General features: G+C 38.3%; 1 protein-coding gene across 1 annotated transcript in view; it reads right to left on the minus strand.

Annotated features, from left to right (window-relative positions):
- ERC2 (ELKS/RAB6-interacting/CAST family member 2) overlaps positions 1-16,023 on the minus strand; it is a gene marked incomplete at its 5' end in the record, with an annotated part of 592,568 nt that extends 576,545 nt beyond the window's left edge. Inside the window, one exon of the mRNA XM_081317437.1 lies at positions 15,364-16,023. Coding sequence (XP_081173563.1) covers positions 15,364-16,023 — 660 coding nt within the window. The remainder of the gene's footprint in view (positions 1-15,363) is intronic.
- Between the last annotated feature and the right edge of the window lie 1,734 nt (positions 16,024-17,757).

Raw genomic sequence — 17,757 nt, forward strand, 5'->3', positions numbered from 1 at the left:
AGGCGCCCAAACCTCCCCAAACAGGAACGGAGACCTGCCGAGGTTTGGGGACGTTTGGGGAGGCGCCCAAACCTCCCCAAAGGTCGGCAGGTCTGCGCGGAGGAACGGAGACCTGCCGAGGTTTGGGGAGGTTTGGGGAGGCGCCCAAACCTCCCCAAACAGGAACGGAGACCTGCCGAGGTTTGGGGACGTTTGGGGAGGCGCCCAAACCTCCCCAAAGGTCGGCAGGTCTGCGCGGAGGAACGGAGACCTGCCGAATTTTGGGGACGTTTGGGGAGGCGCCCAAACCTCCCCAAACAGGAACGGAGACCTGCCGAGGTTTGGGGACGTTTGGGGAGGCGCCCAAACCTCCCCAAAGGTCGGCAGGTCTGCGCGGAGGAACGGAGACCTGCCGAGGTTTGGGGAGGTTTGGGGAGGCGCCCAAACCTCCCCAAACAGGAACGGAGACCTGCCGAGGTTTGGGGACGTTTGGGGAGGCGCCCAAACCTCCCCAAAGGTCGGCAGGTCTGCGCGGAGGAACGGAGACCTGCCGAGGTTTGGGGAGGTTTGGGGAGGCGCCCAAACCTCCCCAAACAGGAACGGAGACCTGCCGAGGTTTGGGGAGGTTTGGGGAGGCGCCCAAACCTCCCCAAACGTCGGCAGGTCTGCGCGGAGGAACGGAGACCTGCCGAGGTTTGGGGAGGTTTGGGGAGGCGCCCAAACCTCCCCAAACAGGAACGGAGACCTGCCGAGGTTTGGGGACGTTTGGGGAGGCGCCCAAACCTCCCCAAAGGTCGGCAGGTCTGCGCGGAGGAACGGAGACCTGCCGAGGTTTGGGGAGGCGCCCAAACCTCCCCAAAGGTCGGCAGGAGGAACGGAGACCTGCCGAGGTTTGGGGAGGTTTGGGGAGGCGCCCAAACCTCCCCAAAGGTCGGCAGGAGGAACGGAGACCTGCCGAGGTTTGGGGAGGCGCCCAAACCTCCCCAAAGGTCGGCAGGAGGAACGGAGACCTGCCGAGGTTTGGGGAGGCGCCCAAACCTCCCCAAAGGTCGGCAGGAGGAACGGAGACCTGGGGAGGTTTGGGGAGGCGCCCAAACCTCCCCAAAGGTCGGCAGGAGGAACGGAGACCTGCCGACGTTTGGGGAGGTTTGGGGAGGCGCCCAAACCTCCCCAAAGGTCGGCAGGAGGAACGGAGACCTGCCGACGAGCCGCGGCCACACAGGGTATTCCTGTGTATTCAGGCTTGCAAAATGGCGGATCGAGCCTCTGCTGGCGGCAGAGGCTTGCAGAACGGCGGATCGGCTTATACTCGAGTCAATAACTTTTTCCAGTTTTGGGGGGTGAAATTGGGGGTCTCGGCTTATACTCGAGTCGGCTTATACTCAAGTATATACGGTATGTGCCAGCAAGTTGGTGTCGACTCTTAGCAACCGCAAAGCTAGATTTTCTCCAGGAGGAAAAATCCAAATGGAATTCATCTGAAAATACACTTCACTGTCCGTTTGTGTTTAAGATTTGTAAACTAAGATATTTTCATCGTATTGTTTCAAAATGATTAGGATAGGTTTGTTTACCAGTCTGACTGACATTCCTTATCAAAAATAATCTTGTTTAAGACTATTTAACATTTATTATGGAAGGATACACAAATAGCAAAGAGAAATTTTGGTTGTATTTTCATCTGCAAGTGTAAGCTTTATATGAATGCCTCATGTTTTTATAATGACATAGCAGTGGGGGGGGAAGAAATAAATACGGGTATAATAACAGTATTATTAGCAAGGAGTACAAATGTGGAATTAGCATTCTAGCTTGGCAGGGACCTTTTTTCCCCCACTTCAAATATTATCTTGACAAAGCATTCTTGTTCAATAAAACCATCTTGCTATAAACAAAAGAGACAAATCTAAGAAAATAGTAAGAAAACTAGCCAATACTACTCAGCTGAAGGCAAATCAGATCTTACCCCTTCATCACTTGACCATCTTCATAGGACAATTAAAGCTAAATTTATGCACCCTTGTGGTGTTCGTTATACTGCATGTCATTCTTAATAAGAACATGCAGACATTAATTCAAACTTACCATCTTGACCAGCATTTTTTATTCTCTACATACATATGTTAGTTTTTCAAACAGCATGTGAGCTGGGTTCATAACACGCTAATACAGGAAGATGTGCTTTTCTCATGTGATGCAGAAAAATGTAAGCACTGCTATGCCCGCTTTATCAGTTTCTCACTGTTGAGTGACCAAGGCAGCCTACTCGTTAGCTGCACACCCAGGAATTTGATGCTGGTAACCATCTCCACAGGTGAATCATTTATGCACAGAGAAGTGTGGCTGTGCCTGCCTTTTCTGAAATCGATAATGATCTCTTTGGTTTTTCCGGTATTTAAAACTAGGCTGTTTTCTTTACACCAGTTCACCAAACCCCTCAACCTCCTTGTGGTAAGCCTCCATCTTGTCATCATGAATAAGGCCGATTACTGTTGTATCATCTGTGAACTTCACAATATGGTTGGTGGCAAACCTAGCACAGCAGTCATGGGTCAACAGGGTGAACAGCAGCGGACTTAAGACGCAGCCCTGAGGAGAACCTGTGCTCAGGAAAATGGTATTAGAGGCTTACAACTATTTTTCACACCTATGACCCTTGCAGCCTCCCCATAGTCATATAACCCCCATGGTCATGTAATCAGAATTCAGGTGCTTGGCAACTGATCCATATTTATGACCATTGCAGTATCCCAGGGTCATGTGATCATATTTTGTGACCTTCTGACAAGCAAAATCAACAGGGAAACCAGATTCACTTAACAACCTGGTTACTAACTTATCAACTGAAGTGATTCACTTAACAATGGTGGCAAGAAAGGTCATAAAATGGGGCAAAGCTCACTTAACAAATGTCTCATTTGACAACCAAAATCTTGGGATCAATTGTAGCTCAGTTGTTGCTTTTGCTGTAGGAAATAACACAAAAAAATAGCAAGAGTTGTTCTGAAGCCTGCACAAATAATGTAGATCACCTAGCAAAAATCTGAAGTGATGTGGGGGTGGGGGTGGTGGGGGGGTTTCCAGTGACAAAAAAGAATCATGACTCCCCTTGGCATTAAAACAGAATATAATTCTGTTGTGTAGCATAGCTAAATACATAAAGTTAGCAAACAAGGGTCTTCATGCTTCGTTATTCCAATCTGGGAAATAAATTCACTCTGAAAAATCTAATTAAATTGTTTTGAGTAACCTTTTTCTATAGTTAAGAATCCATAAAAATGAAGTTTGTTATTAATGTCAGATAAAATAGTAGTAGAAGTGCATATTGTAATATGAGCTCATTGTGGCTTAGGTATGAGGTGTGAAATCTGTCTCTGTGTACTGTATGTCAAGATAAAATACTCTCTGTTGACCTGATTCTAAGCTTTTTCTGAGCCCACCTCATACGGTGCCGCTCCTACTATGAGCTCATCTATTCCTCTCTTACTTCTCCAAATATTTTTACTACATGCTTGCTTGCCCAAAAGGGTCTCACACTTAGATTTTATTATTATTTATTTATTAAACAAATGTATATAGCTACCTAACCCACAAATAGGTGACTCCAAGAGGTTTACAAAATTTTTAAAAAATCATCTTATAATAAAAAATCTATTAAAAAAAACACCATACTTCACTCGCCTGATTTGTTCTCAGTGGTATTGACTGGAAATTCAATTATATCCCTGTCCAGAGACTAAAACTGAGGAAGCTGCAGATATATTTTTGCTATGATCTATCTATCACCCTTGGAGGATAAAGTTAATTCTTTCTGTAATCACAAATTACCTAGACCAGCACCAATAGGGAACTTTATGCTACCAATTAAATGACCAAGAACAATTAGTCAATGGAATAGCTTAATTCCCAGAGTTTTCAGTGCTCCATCACTGGAGGTTTTCAAAAATAGACATTTGACCAGGATGATGTAAGGTCTCCTGTCTTGAGCAAGGGGTTGGACCAGAAGACCTCTGAGGACTCTTCTAACCTTATGATTCTCTTCTATATTCTAAAATCTCTAGAAAGGTGATGAAATGTTGGGCCATAGAGGTGGCTATCGGAAACCATTGGGTCTGACTGTAACACAGTTATTTATTGATTTACTTATCAAATTTGTATAGCCATCCATCTTTCCAAATGCAACTCTGAGCAGCACACAATGATCCAATTACAATAAATATAAAAGCAGGCAATATAAAAATATAAAATCTGGTTTTTTAAAAAGAAATTATATAAACAAATATACCAACTCTATTCAAAGGGAGGATAAGAATGGGTACCAAGCAATGGAGACTCCAAAACATATCTCTGATTCCTTGCAAGTCCCAGGTCTGATTATTATAACCAAGTCTTAAGTAAGTAGATAAAGTGATGGATAAAGTTTTTTATCCTGGATATTTTGTATTTTAACTTTTTCCCCCCTTCTTTTTCAGGTCTAAGTTATTTATTTTAAAAAATATTTTAAAGTATTCTATAAGGCACACACTAATGTAGACAAATTGAATAAAAGCTGTCAGCTCTATGATAGAAAAACTAATAACACCATGCCCCAAATCAACACTGTCAAAATTTCTGAAGTTATATCTAATTGGAGGTAACTTTGACCCTCTACAATTTTCTCCATTTTTCCTCTGGAAAAAGTAATTTCTGCTCTTCCTCTAGCAACAGGAGAATGTCAAGGTTCAGAAGGAGAGAATAAAACTAATATGCTGAAAAATAATGTGGAGTAAATCTCCAGGGGGGTTTCATAATCACAGAGGAACCAAAAGAAAATTGAAATTGTTATTAAAGACAAGAAAGCCTTTTAATATAAAATACTGCAATATTAGGCAGATAAATAATTCATAAGAATACATCAACAGCTTAACACTGTGTTCTTCCATATAATCCAAGTAATCACACCTTTCAATCACACCTTTCATTCAACACCTTTCATCACACAATTACTACAATCTAGTTTATACACCTATGCTAAGCCAGATTTTAACCATGAGCAATCAAATAAACCACAATTGGTTAGGAGTGCATATTACAATAAGCCACAGATCACAAACCAGGGGAAGGCAACCTTGGCTCTTTTATGACTCGTGGACTTCAACTCCCAGAATTCCTGAGCCAGCATGGCTGGCTCAGGAATTCTGGGAGTTGAAGTCCACGAGTCATAAAAGAGCCAAGGTTGCCTACCCCTGCCACAAACCTTACTTTAGAAAACTGCACTGACTGAAATTGTAAAATGCACTAAACTAAAACCAAATAACCATTATGGCATGGGATGATGTTTGAGCTTAGCTGGTTAAGAATACAAAAATCTGCCTCTCAAGTGACCTTTAAACCTCCCAAATAAAAGAGAAGAATATGATTGCAGTCTTATACTGACACCAAAGTACGTTCCACTGACCTCTAAGCAGCAAGGCTCTAGAAAGGAATTTTACACAGAAGTGGATTAGATGACACTGGGGCGGACAGTGGAACAATCTTACTATGGAAGTTGTAAGTTGGCTACCTTTGGAGGGTTTTAAGAAGAGCTACCTCCCACAGATATTTTAGATGGTTTCCTTGTATGCTGAAGAGGACCAGACTCAATTATTCTTGTGGTTTTTCCAACTCTACAATTCTGTGATTCTGAATCAGAAGTTACCTGGACTACAAAATACAAAAATGATATGCACGTAATATGGTATCTGTGGGTAAGAATGTGCCCAGAAACATCAGTTTCTCTATCCTAACTGGCTTTTGTTTAGAGCAAAGGTGTCAAACTCAATTTCATTGAGGGCCGCATCAGCATTGCGGTTGCCCTCAAGGGGCCGGGTGGGTAGCGCCAGGGTGGGCGTGGCCTACTGGGTGGGCGTGGCTAGAGTGCGTATGGCCTACTGGGTGGGCATTGCCAGCTCTACATTGTTCGTATCAAGGGTGCCTATGGGGGCCTGGGCAGGAGTGGGACAGATCTGAGGGTCTCTGGCAGAAGGAGGGTCTCTGGGCCAGGGCCAAGGCAGTGGGGGCTGTTCCCTCACTGTTTCCAGGATGGCTTTGCGGGCCACAAGAAACCACTTCGCGGGCCGGATCTGGCCCCCGGGCCTTGTGTTTGACATGTCTGGTTTTGAGTCTTTTAATTATAGCAGACATTAAATGGGAGATGGGCAGGCAAAGCATCAAGCTCCAGTTTCCTTTTCATGTTAAACAAGAATGCTGAGAAAGTTAGGAAGCATCCTGAGAAAAGCTACAATAAGGAGGCTACCAGTCTGCCTTCTAATAAGGTGAGAATTTATGACAGTGATACCATTTTGTGGAGCATTACGTTCTCTCAAAATTTTATGTCCTAAAAACTTTACATGTTTGCCCACCAGCCATAAATTGCCCACCTCATACAAAAACAATATGAGTTTTCCTTTCCACTTCTTTTTTAGAGTCATAGTTTGTCAAATAATTTATTCTGGATATGAAGAGTCATTTTTTCCTCCATCGTGTGAGCTGCCAAGTTACGTTGCAGTGGGGTAAATAAATAATCATATATATCTTTGTCAAACATGAAGGTGGTGAATGAGATCATTAAGAAGGAATAAAGGATGATGTAAAAAGAAAAATATGATTTTTCAACTTTCTGTTCATAACAGTTTTTTATATACACACATGTGTGTATTATGAACAGAAACTTTAAAAATCATATTTTTCTTTCTACATCATCTTTTATTCTTTCTCAATGAGCAAAATGGGGGAAGTACAATTTGGCTTGATGCCATGGAACTCTTGTGCAAACGAGATTTTTGTTCTTCATCAAGTCATGGAGAAAATTATGAATATGAAAAAATAAAGTGTACTTTATTTCTTGATTGAGAGAAATTATATGATTGATTGATTGATTGATTTATCTAATTTATGTAATCACCTATCTTGCCAAGGTGTCTCTGAGCAGTATACCACAAAGCTAAGAACAATGAATAAATGTGCAAAAGCACTGTTTTCATTAATTATAAACACATTAAAAAATAAAAATAAACCAGACAAGAAAACAATAGATAAACAGATGCTGGTGGAGTCACCTCATGAGTTCATCCGTCCTTTGGAGTCCCCAGCTGGCAAAATCAGGTCTTAAGTGACACAAAGAAGGTTACAAGTGATGAGACCAATGCAGAGTTGATAAAGTGAATAACCTTGATTATGCTTTGCATGAATATGGAATTGACTGATTACTGGCTATTATTAAAAGAAAAGTGTGAGAGAGAATAAATGGAACACTATACAAATTGTTCAGCACTGAGCAGGGAATAAGCAAGGCTGTCTGATTGTTTAACGTATTTATGGATAAATATATAAGAAATGGTTCTGCTGATCTTACAAGCTACAGTATATTGATTGAAGGTGTGAATGGCAGGAGAACTTTTGTATGCTATGATCATATATCTTTTTACTGAGGGTAATTCTTAGTGAATGCTGTGTTTTTAGTACATGTGTATGGGATTATGCTGTTGGACTACAAACAAACAAACAAACCCCAATAAATCTCATTTTAATACACTAGGAATGAAGTCTGATTAATCTTGAATGAGATTATACAGTGAGGGAGGAATGCATTTACATTTTTTAAAAGAAATGTTTTTGTATACCACAGTGTTTCTATATTTGCACGACTGGCATATGGTGTTTGCTATTCTAGAGAATCTATATTCATTAGTTTAGTGATCAAACATTGCTTATAACTACAAGTGTATGATTCATTGTCCTTGTCTCAAAACTAGAAGAAGTTGTTAAAGTCTACATTTGAACCTATTAATATTTCATATTATCTTTTTCGTACCTTATCTTTCTTTAATCACAAACAAATGAAGTGATAGAAGAAAATTAAAAATAAATGATCGGGTATGGTACAGTTCCAAATCCAAATTAACCATATACAATCTGCCAATTAAAAAATAAGTCACTCTTAAGATCAATTGCTTCATTAGCTGAAAGCTGCTTTCCTACATATAGCAATCAAATAAATTACTGTACATGATACTTTCTCACAATTATTTTTACATATCTGTCTGGAATTTAATGCCTCAAAGTAATATTTCTTTCATGAGAAATGCTACTGGGTGATTTCTCATTCATTTATTCATAAATCTAGAGCTATTTCCTTATCTTTCTCATTCCTTGCCAGAACTTTACTTTCATTGCATTGTAAATCTAGGAGATGAGGGGAGAAAATAGCCAAGCAATTTTGCTGTTGTGGTTGACATCAGTAACATACCCACCCCCAAAAAGGAAAGGCAATCCTACACCATGGTGTGTACACGAGAAGAGAGATGTGCTAGTAATGCTGCCTTTTTTTTCATCATGCATTTAGTCATATGGCATATATGTTGGACACACAAGTCTTGCCATTTTTAACATTGAGTATATTAGCACTATCAGCCATACAACTGAGTATAATGTACAAGTAAATGAATTAATCATATAAATTTCTGAGCAGGCTCAGTAAGAGACAGTTTTTTATGTCCACATAAAAAACTGAAAAAAGAAAAGCAAAATTAACTATATCTCAGAAGCAAAGAGCTACCAGAACCTAAATTGGTTGACAATATGTCCAATTGCCCATTATCCACTGCAAAACACAATATCCTCCAGAAAGGTCTCAACTATAAATAGATGATGCTAATCAATGAGAATTCTTTGCAGCCTTAGAAGCAGCATTTAAAACCAGAGAAAGTGCCACAGAGAGCCAAAAAAACATGGTAGACAATCATGCTACAGATCAGAACATGGAATCAGAATCAACTCAAAAACCTAAAGAAAGACCTAACCATCATCCTCATTCCATCAGGCAAAGGCCAATTCATGACTGTCATGTACGGATTACAATACACACAAAAAGTCAAAGAATTACTAAAAGACAAATAAATCCCTTCATGCACCAACTTGGTACAGAAACTTGACAACTTCATCAAGAGAATCCTTAATGATCCAATCAAGAAAGTCAGATAACAAAAGAAGAACAGTGGCAGATGAAAAGCAGTGGACTCATCTTCCCACTTCTATGGATGTCCAAAAATACACAAGCCCAACATGCCTCTTCATCCGATTGTATCACTACCAGGGCCCAAAATTCAATACAGTCGAAGAATTTACAATAAACCTGAACATCTCACAGAGGGGAATGAATATTCTATCTGCTCCCAACTACAGTTCTTCCAGAAAATCAAAGACCTAAAAATAGAAGAAGGTAAAATAATGGTATAATTTGATGTCAAAGCATTCTTTATATCCATAGACCAAGAACTGGTGAAAGAATTTATGGCAGCAGTACTACACAATGCATCTGACAACTAAATTCACATCAAAGTACCCAGAATCATGGACTTCATCAACCTTTGCCTCACTACCTATTTTCAATTTGATGGACAATATGCCAGCAAATTGGAGGAAAATCCATTGGATCACTCTCAGGACTCATAGCAGAGATTCCAATGCAATGTGTAGAAACTACAGCGCTCCTATGCATACAACCAAAAGTATGGATCTGATATGTAGATGACACCTTCAGCACAATAAAAAAAGGAAAAACTACAGAAGACATATGAAACAAGCATTATCTTAAAAGGAATAAAAATCACAAGGAAAGAAAAAACAACACACTACCCTTCCTGGATATCATCATCTGCAGAGAAATTCATGACAAATTAGAAACACTATCCAGGTACTTCATTATTAAAATAACAACCCAACATCTCACAAGATGAGCAAAAATGCACAGCAACAACCCTGAACACCAGAAAAAAGGAAACCGGACACTTATGCAACATCATATTTCAACAAAATGGATATCCACACAACTTTATCAAAAAGTACCTAAACACTCAATTCACCACAATACAACCAGCACAATCTGTAAAAAGGATAGCACAGCCATATATCAGAAACATCTCAAAAACAATCAACAGACTACTACAACCACACGGCATCACCATAGTGCACTAAAGCCTTCTGTAAAAAGGATAGCACAGCCATATATCAGAAACATCTCATAAAGCCTTCCAAAATGTCTTATGTAAACCAAAAGGCCCAGTAGCCCAAGAAAGGAAAACAGGAATTATCTAGAACATGCAATATAAAGACTAACGGTAACTATGTAAGAAAAGACAAGCAGAAGTTTAGCAGAGCTTGTCCATGAACATCAACTAGCAGTTAGAATAAACTATGGATCCTTAATCTCACAACATATGAACAGACTCAATAATAGGGGACTGGGAAACTTTAAAGAACTTAGACCAACTAAATCCCAAAATGCTAGAGAATTCCTGGAAGCTTGGCATTCAGACAAATCAGCCATAGAGATGAACCATATTTACATATCATTCAAAAGAGGTAATAAAATCAGCCGAACTTAGTGCAATATGAAAAAATGACATATAAGGACATTTTGGATACTGAGGGGAAACTAAAATCTAAACAAGAGCTTTTAGACTAGGGTATTGAATTATCATAGTGGCCTCAATTGCAAATGCAATTGAGATATGATAAAGATGCAAAAATAGATGGCTTTTATAAAGAACAGACAATGTTTCATCAGATATTGTTGACCTCTGATGAAAAACTGATTAAGAAACTATAACTTTCTATTAAATTTGAAAATGGAGGATGAACAAGTGAAAGATACAATGATACAATGGGCAAAAAATCTTTAGCTATAATATAGAATTAAAGAAATGGCAAAATATTTGCAAAAGAAATTTTAAATTGACAATGACAACTTCTTATAAAGAAAACATATTAAATGTTTTATAGATGGCACTTACCACCTGCTAGATTAGCAAAAATATTTAAAAATATGTCTAGTAAATGTTGGAAATGTAACAAAAAATCTGTCACATATTACCATTTGTGGTGGACCTGTGTTAAAGCAAAAAGATTTTGGACAAAAATACACACTTGGCTAGAAAAGATGTTAGGAAAACATGTAGATTTAAAACCTGAACTTTTCTTACTAGGTATAATACCAGAAGAAATTGATAAGCAAAGTGTACATTTAACATTGCATGTACTAACAGCAGCAAGAATTGTATTTGCTCAGCACTGGAAGAATGAAGAAACACCACTAGACGAAGAGATAATCAAGAAGATATTGGACTGTGCTGAAATGGACAGGCTTACATTGAGGATAAAAGAGAAAGAAGATACAGAATATTTTCAAACATGGAATTTATTTTATCAATGGTTGGGAAAAAGGGGTAGGGACTAAGAATGTAACTTGTGTTATTAAGCAAACAAATTAACCCAGACAACAAGATGTTTATTAAGCACTAATCAAATGTAATAATAGAAAATTAATAAAACATTTTGGGGGAAAAAGAGTAATAAAAAAACCTAAGAAGGAAATAAAAAGAGCAAAACACACCCTCTTCAGTAGCCAACATCCAGAGAAGCAGAGATTAACTCCTGATAAGCAATCAAGCAGAAAATAATAATACCCTAAAGGATGAACTAACAAGGACAGAAGCAACCTAGAACTAAGGAGAAACTTCCTGACAGTTTGAACAATTAACCAGTGGAACAACCTGCCTCCAGAAGTGGTGAATGCTCCAACACTGGAAGTTTTTAAGAAGAGACTGGACAGCCATTTGTCTGAAATGGTATAGGGTTTCCTGCCTTAGCAGGGGGTTGTACTAGATGACCTCCAAGGTCCCTTCCAACATTATTATTATTATTATTATTATTATTATTATTATTATTATTATTATTATTATTATTATTATTATTATTATTATTATTATTATTATTATTATTATTATTATTATGAAAACCACACGCCCACCAATACTGGCAGGGCATGCTACTATATGTGAACAGAACACAACCACTAGTACTGATGGTGTTTCCTAGTCAGATAAGGAAACATCTCCAGACAAATAAATCAGGTTAGAAAAGTTTGCCAGAAGATCCTTCCAATCTAACCCTTCGTATATATTTTATCTCCATTTCTAATTTCTGTTCAGAAAATGATTATGTACAAAAAATATGTACAAAAAATAGTACCACAATATTTTTCAACAAACAGCAGACCTCTCTCTGGAGTTAACTATTCTTTTTTTTCAAATAGGCGACTGAGTAGCATATTCCAAGCCACAATAATATAACTCCCTAAATTATAAATCATTATTTAGAGGTTCAGTTCACAGGGCACACTGACACACAAATAAGGATATCACATTCTGGCAGTAAATCCAGCCCATAATTTAAAGAGTCTATGAGACAATTCTATCCATAATCTCAAAAATAGGCTCATACTGCATATTAATATGAAGGATAATAAAATAACTATCTTAGTTACAATGCAAACCAAGGGTAGAGTTTTTCTAGTTGGAATCCTTTGATTTTTTTCCTTCTAGGTATGATTGAAAAGCATGCCAAAGAAATGACTGGGAGTGGGATGATCTTTGGATTTGGTACCTCCCTTAACATGGAATTGCCAATCAGGCTTCACATATTTAGCAGTGGGACATTAGCTTGTTTCTCTCCCCTATTGCTTTTCTTCCTCCTTCTACCAAGCTCTGGTAAGGCTGATTCTTACAACACAACTCCTTGGTCATATAGAACCTCATAGAGATAAAAACATGGACTTTCTTAGTCAAATTGTCTTTAAAAAGGACAATTACCTTACCACAGATGCTCTTATGGATTATTTCCTTTCAGCATTTGAAAATTGTACAGACCAAAGCACTATGAGTAAAGTATATATATTTCATAAGTATTATGTAACAACATAAGAGCTAAACAGCTTCAGAAAGAAAGAAAAACTCCCAAGTAGTACTAAGCATTAACAATACTAAAGACTGATTCGACACTCTTCATGTTAACATTTTATTTTAACACATAGCTTAACTACTTTGGTACAGTAGAAATCTGAATCAAGATTATATTTCAGTAGAAATCTGAATCAAGATTATATTTTAGTTGCAGTTTTACTTTATTTTATTGAAGGACTTTCCATGCAACGGTTTAATGCTTATAATTCCATTCACTAAAGAGAATTGTTGAGCAAAGCTATAATAATATTTCAGCTCTGGGAAAACTGCTTTTTTTTCAATAGTGATTGCAACATTTTTGTTCCTGAGAAAGCACTGCATCTCTTTCTCACCCAAGCTCTTATATAATTAGCATACCAGGGACAAGAGAGAGTGCTATGTACTGTAGTGCTATATTGAATGAAAAAATTGTATGGGATGACTACATGTATATATATGTAATCAGTGACTTATGATCACCATTGGACTAGAATTTCCTTTGCTGAGCAATGCAGTCATTAAATGAGGTGCACCCTATTTTACAACCTTTTTTGTCATGGTCATTAAGTGAATCCCATGACCGTTAAGCAAATCTGGCTTCCCCTATTGACTTTTCTTGTCAGAAGCCCCTTGGGGAGGCTGCAAATGACGATCACATGACCCCAGGGCACTGCAATCATAATTACATACACTGGTATGCCAAGTACCTGAATTTTGGTCATATGAATGTGGGGACACTGTGATGGTCATAAGTGTGAGGACCGATTGTAAGTCATTTTCTTCAGCACATGGTAACTTCCAGAGATTGTTAAACAAATGGTCATAATTCAAGGACTTCCTGTATTTCTAATTATACTATTCTATTATTCCAACTCATTTTTCACTTTTGAATGCATTTAAATGAACATTTATGAATGCACTGCTCCCTAAAGTCGGACATGACTGGACAGGGGAAACCTTTATCTTTACCCATATACAAGAATCTGGTCAACTAATGGTCAAAGCTAAATTGGCACTAGATAAGGATCAACAGAATTCATGGCGGGCTGGACTTAGGTCACTTGTGGAAGCACAAGGATTCTAAACTGATGACACATTTAACCCCACCTTCCAGCTCAGCCTGCTCATCTCCTACATCTATCTAATTTGGCAACAATTATTCTTGTGATCTGACATAACTTTGATTAACACACCACATCAGTCTGAATCTGGTTATAGTTATCCATGCCTGGGCCACATCATGTTCAGATTACTGCAGTACTCTCTATAAAGGTGTGTCCTGAAAAAGGATTAGGTGATTTCAACTAGTTTCACCAATGTGTTACTATAATAAAGAAAAATCTACATAAGTTGCCAGTCTGATTTTAAAATTCAATTTAGTATACTGATTAAGTTTTTAATCCTTCAGTTCTCATTATCTAAGGGAGTGCTTCCTTCCTTATAAGTTACACATATATTTGTTTTAATATTAATTCAGATGAATCTTCAGTTTTTATAACCATAGGATTGTGAAACCTTTGGGTTTGGCATGTCAAAACTTCAGAAAATGTCTAACTTGATTCTGCTACAGATACCAAAACAAAAGAGAAGCAGTTCTCTATATCTACCCCTCCTCACTGCCATCTAGGTCACCTTGAACAGTAGCACCCAGTGGCAATTTCAAGGCTGGGTCTGAAGTGAAGGCCTGGGCCTCCACTTCAGCCCTATTACCAGCACTGCTGTTCAAAAAGGCCACCTCATGCTATTGTCCAAGGGGGGGAAAGCCTCAGAGAATGGTGCAATTGCCCTGCAGTCCAGTGGCCCCCAGGATTTGCCACATTCTTTTACCTTCAGGCAGTGTTCTCTTTCAGTTCACAGGGCCTGTGGTCTACCTGAGATTGCTCTAGGTCATACAAGGCTTTTCTTCTTGCAGAACAAAATTCCTGCAGCTCTCTTGCAGAATACTCTTCTGTGGTCCGGGGCCTTCAAAAACCACACCAAAGCACCCCCTGTTCTTACATGGTTTTTGGAGACTCTAGAAGTAACACAACAGCACACCCCATTCTCATACTAATTTAGAAAACCACACAAGAACAGGGGGTGTTTTCAAAAATAGTTTTTTGTCAGATGTTGAACTCTGGTTTGTCACCCAAAACATCATGGTGTGTCCCCTTTCCAAGAATTGCATGTCATAGGTTCGCCATCACTGACACAGCCCATTAATCATAAGAGATCATTTACTAAGCCTCTTCAAAATCTAGAATGAAATGGAAAGCAATTATCAAATGAAATATGTGTTGACACAATTCAAAGTCCACAATCATGAACAGTTCTAACTGCCCAGCAGACACCTATTTCTGAGTATGTTCCCTTAGCCTGGTGAAGATGTATATTTATGTATTTATAGAGGTTATTGAAAATAATGCAAACTAAGGAGTGATCCAGTATCTATAGCAATATAGATGGCAACCACATCAAAGATATTAAAACTATATCCAGTTTTTCTGCTGTCATAGGAACAAGAAATATCACTAAGGAATAACCATGTAAGTAAATTAAGACATGCTGCTCAATTGATGTATGTCATTATTTCATGTTCAGTGCTTACCTGATTCTCCTCATGAGAAACCCTCATTTGTTCTTTCAAAACAGACATTCTGGCTGCTTCCTCTTTGCGCAAAACTCTTTCTTTTTTAAGCTCTGGACTCCAGAAGGTCTTGATGCTATTCATGGAAGATCCAAGCTTGCTATCCTTGATGTCTAGCTCTTTCCTTAGAAGTTCATTTTCTCTTTGTAACTCCTTCAGTTGAGCCTGTAAATCTAGCATGGTGCTGTCTCTTACTTGCCTCAGCATGGAAGGAATTTGATGATGATGATGATGATGTGAGGAGGTGGTCAACCCTCCATGCTGATCAGTATAAGAAAGGAGATCTGAATGGGAAAGGCCAGCAGAAGCAATATTAGGGCTGCTCCCCATTGCTGTAACTCGTCCACCATATACAGCTCGATTAGTAGCCCTTCCAAGAGTCATTGTGCCCTTTGGAAAAGTAGTAGATGCCACACCTTCATGGTCACTCAGATACATTGGTCCAGATGTTGCATAGGCAGCATTAAGTGACTGAATGTTCTCCATTGATAAAGTCTTACCTGTCCCTCCACCTCCTCCACTACTTGTTCGCCGATGGCCCAGACGAGGCGATCGTGGCAAACGTGGAGATCTGGCAGGACTGCCTTCCAGATTACTGATTGTTCTTGCACTTCCATACATTTTGATTTTACTGTGAGGTACTACTTAATAAGAAACTATTCTTCTCTTAAGTAGGAAGCCTAGCATTTATTTTCAGTTGGAAATGTTGGCAGACAGCTTCACAGAACTCTTCCAGAAGGCAACACTTTCATCGAAATCAATTCTCCAGGTTCGAGATCTGAAAATAAAGCAATGATGTTATTGTTGTGCAAATCACAATATGGCGCCAACACCTGGGAGAACTTATTCATTTCATATATCAGGCTATATAAATTGCAAATCCCACTCACTGAACTTGGTAATAATTTTTTAAGTCTTCATATTTATATTTATTTCTATTAGTATCCAAAGAGGAAATGAAAAGAGGAAATGCTAAAAAATACCATATTGCACTATAGGAGCACAGTGTTAAAAACTAATGAAACCTTGCATGGCTAGAAAATTCTCCAAGTCATATAATTAAATCTGAGTTTCAAAAATAAGATGAGCGTTCAGTAAATAATGCTTAATTTGTACTCAAGAACATATTTTTATTGTTATTTACAGCTTTGCTTTATTCATACATTATGACATTAACATGGTCCCTGAATACATAGAACTAACAGAAGCATGGCTAGAAACTTGATGGGTAATTTCCTGTCCCCAAAGCAGCAATCATGAAGATTAGATTTTATTTATTTATAACATTCTATATTGTCATCCATGTTTTAACCAACTCTGGGCAGCTCTCAATCCAAGATTAGAAGACACGTAAAATCATTTTGAAAACTATCAAGCACAACCAGTTAAAACATAAATCATTTAAACAACAAAAGCCTGGTGCCAATCTGTGCTAAGATGCCATCATCTGATCTTTTCCCAATGCTTGATGGGAAAACCGGGTCTTTAAAGCCTTTTGGAAGGCTAAAAATGTGGGAGACCTGCTGAACCTCAGGGGGGAGAGTGTTCCACAGGAAAAGTGCTGCCACAGAAGAGGCAATTAGTGTTATAGTCAGGGCTTTTTTTCTCATAGAACGCTCAGAACGGAGTTCCGGCACCTTTTTTGGATGGAACCTTGTAGGATAAACAAGGCGGGTTGTATGACATGTGTGAGTTCCAGCACCTTTTTCTTTTACAAAAAAAAGCACTGGTTATAGTTGATAAAGCACTATGTTTGTCTTAAAATATGTAAATATAAGTTGTGGAAAATTAAATATGGGAAATTATCAGACACCATGAAAAGTTAAATAACCCATTTTAAATTGTTTTAAGTAATTAAATTTAACCCTTCCTAACACTACCATTCCTCTATCTCACACTTTCCAAAACTTTATTCAAGGTTCCAAATGCAGTAAAGAAAAATATGGAGAAAGGCATGGCAATATTAACCTTACTGTTCCTTCTTTATTAAAAAAATGCATTCCTTTCCCAAGCATCTCTTTATTAAAAAAAAGAACTCCAATCAGAAATTACTTGAAAAATTCCCGACACATTTACTGAAATAACATACCAACCTCTCTCTTTCTAAAAGGACCTATCATTATTTGTGCTTTATGGATCTCTGTTGGCTACTAAATACTTAAATTATGGTGAGCAAAGAACACCGTTAAACAAACAAATTCCATTTACACATACCTAATTAAATGCAAAATATTTTGTGTCCAAATCAGGCCATTATATCCAATATATTCATTTTTCATCTTTTAATTATAAATGCTACAATGGCTCTTTTCTTATCATCTAGAATTGTTCTTACAGGGAAAGGTCACATATAAT

Source organism: Vipera berus (genome assembly GCF_964194415.1).
Source record: "Vipera berus genome assembly, chromosome: 2".
In the NCBI taxonomy this organism is placed as follows: Eukaryota; Metazoa; Chordata; class Lepidosauria; order Squamata; family Viperidae; genus Vipera; species Vipera berus.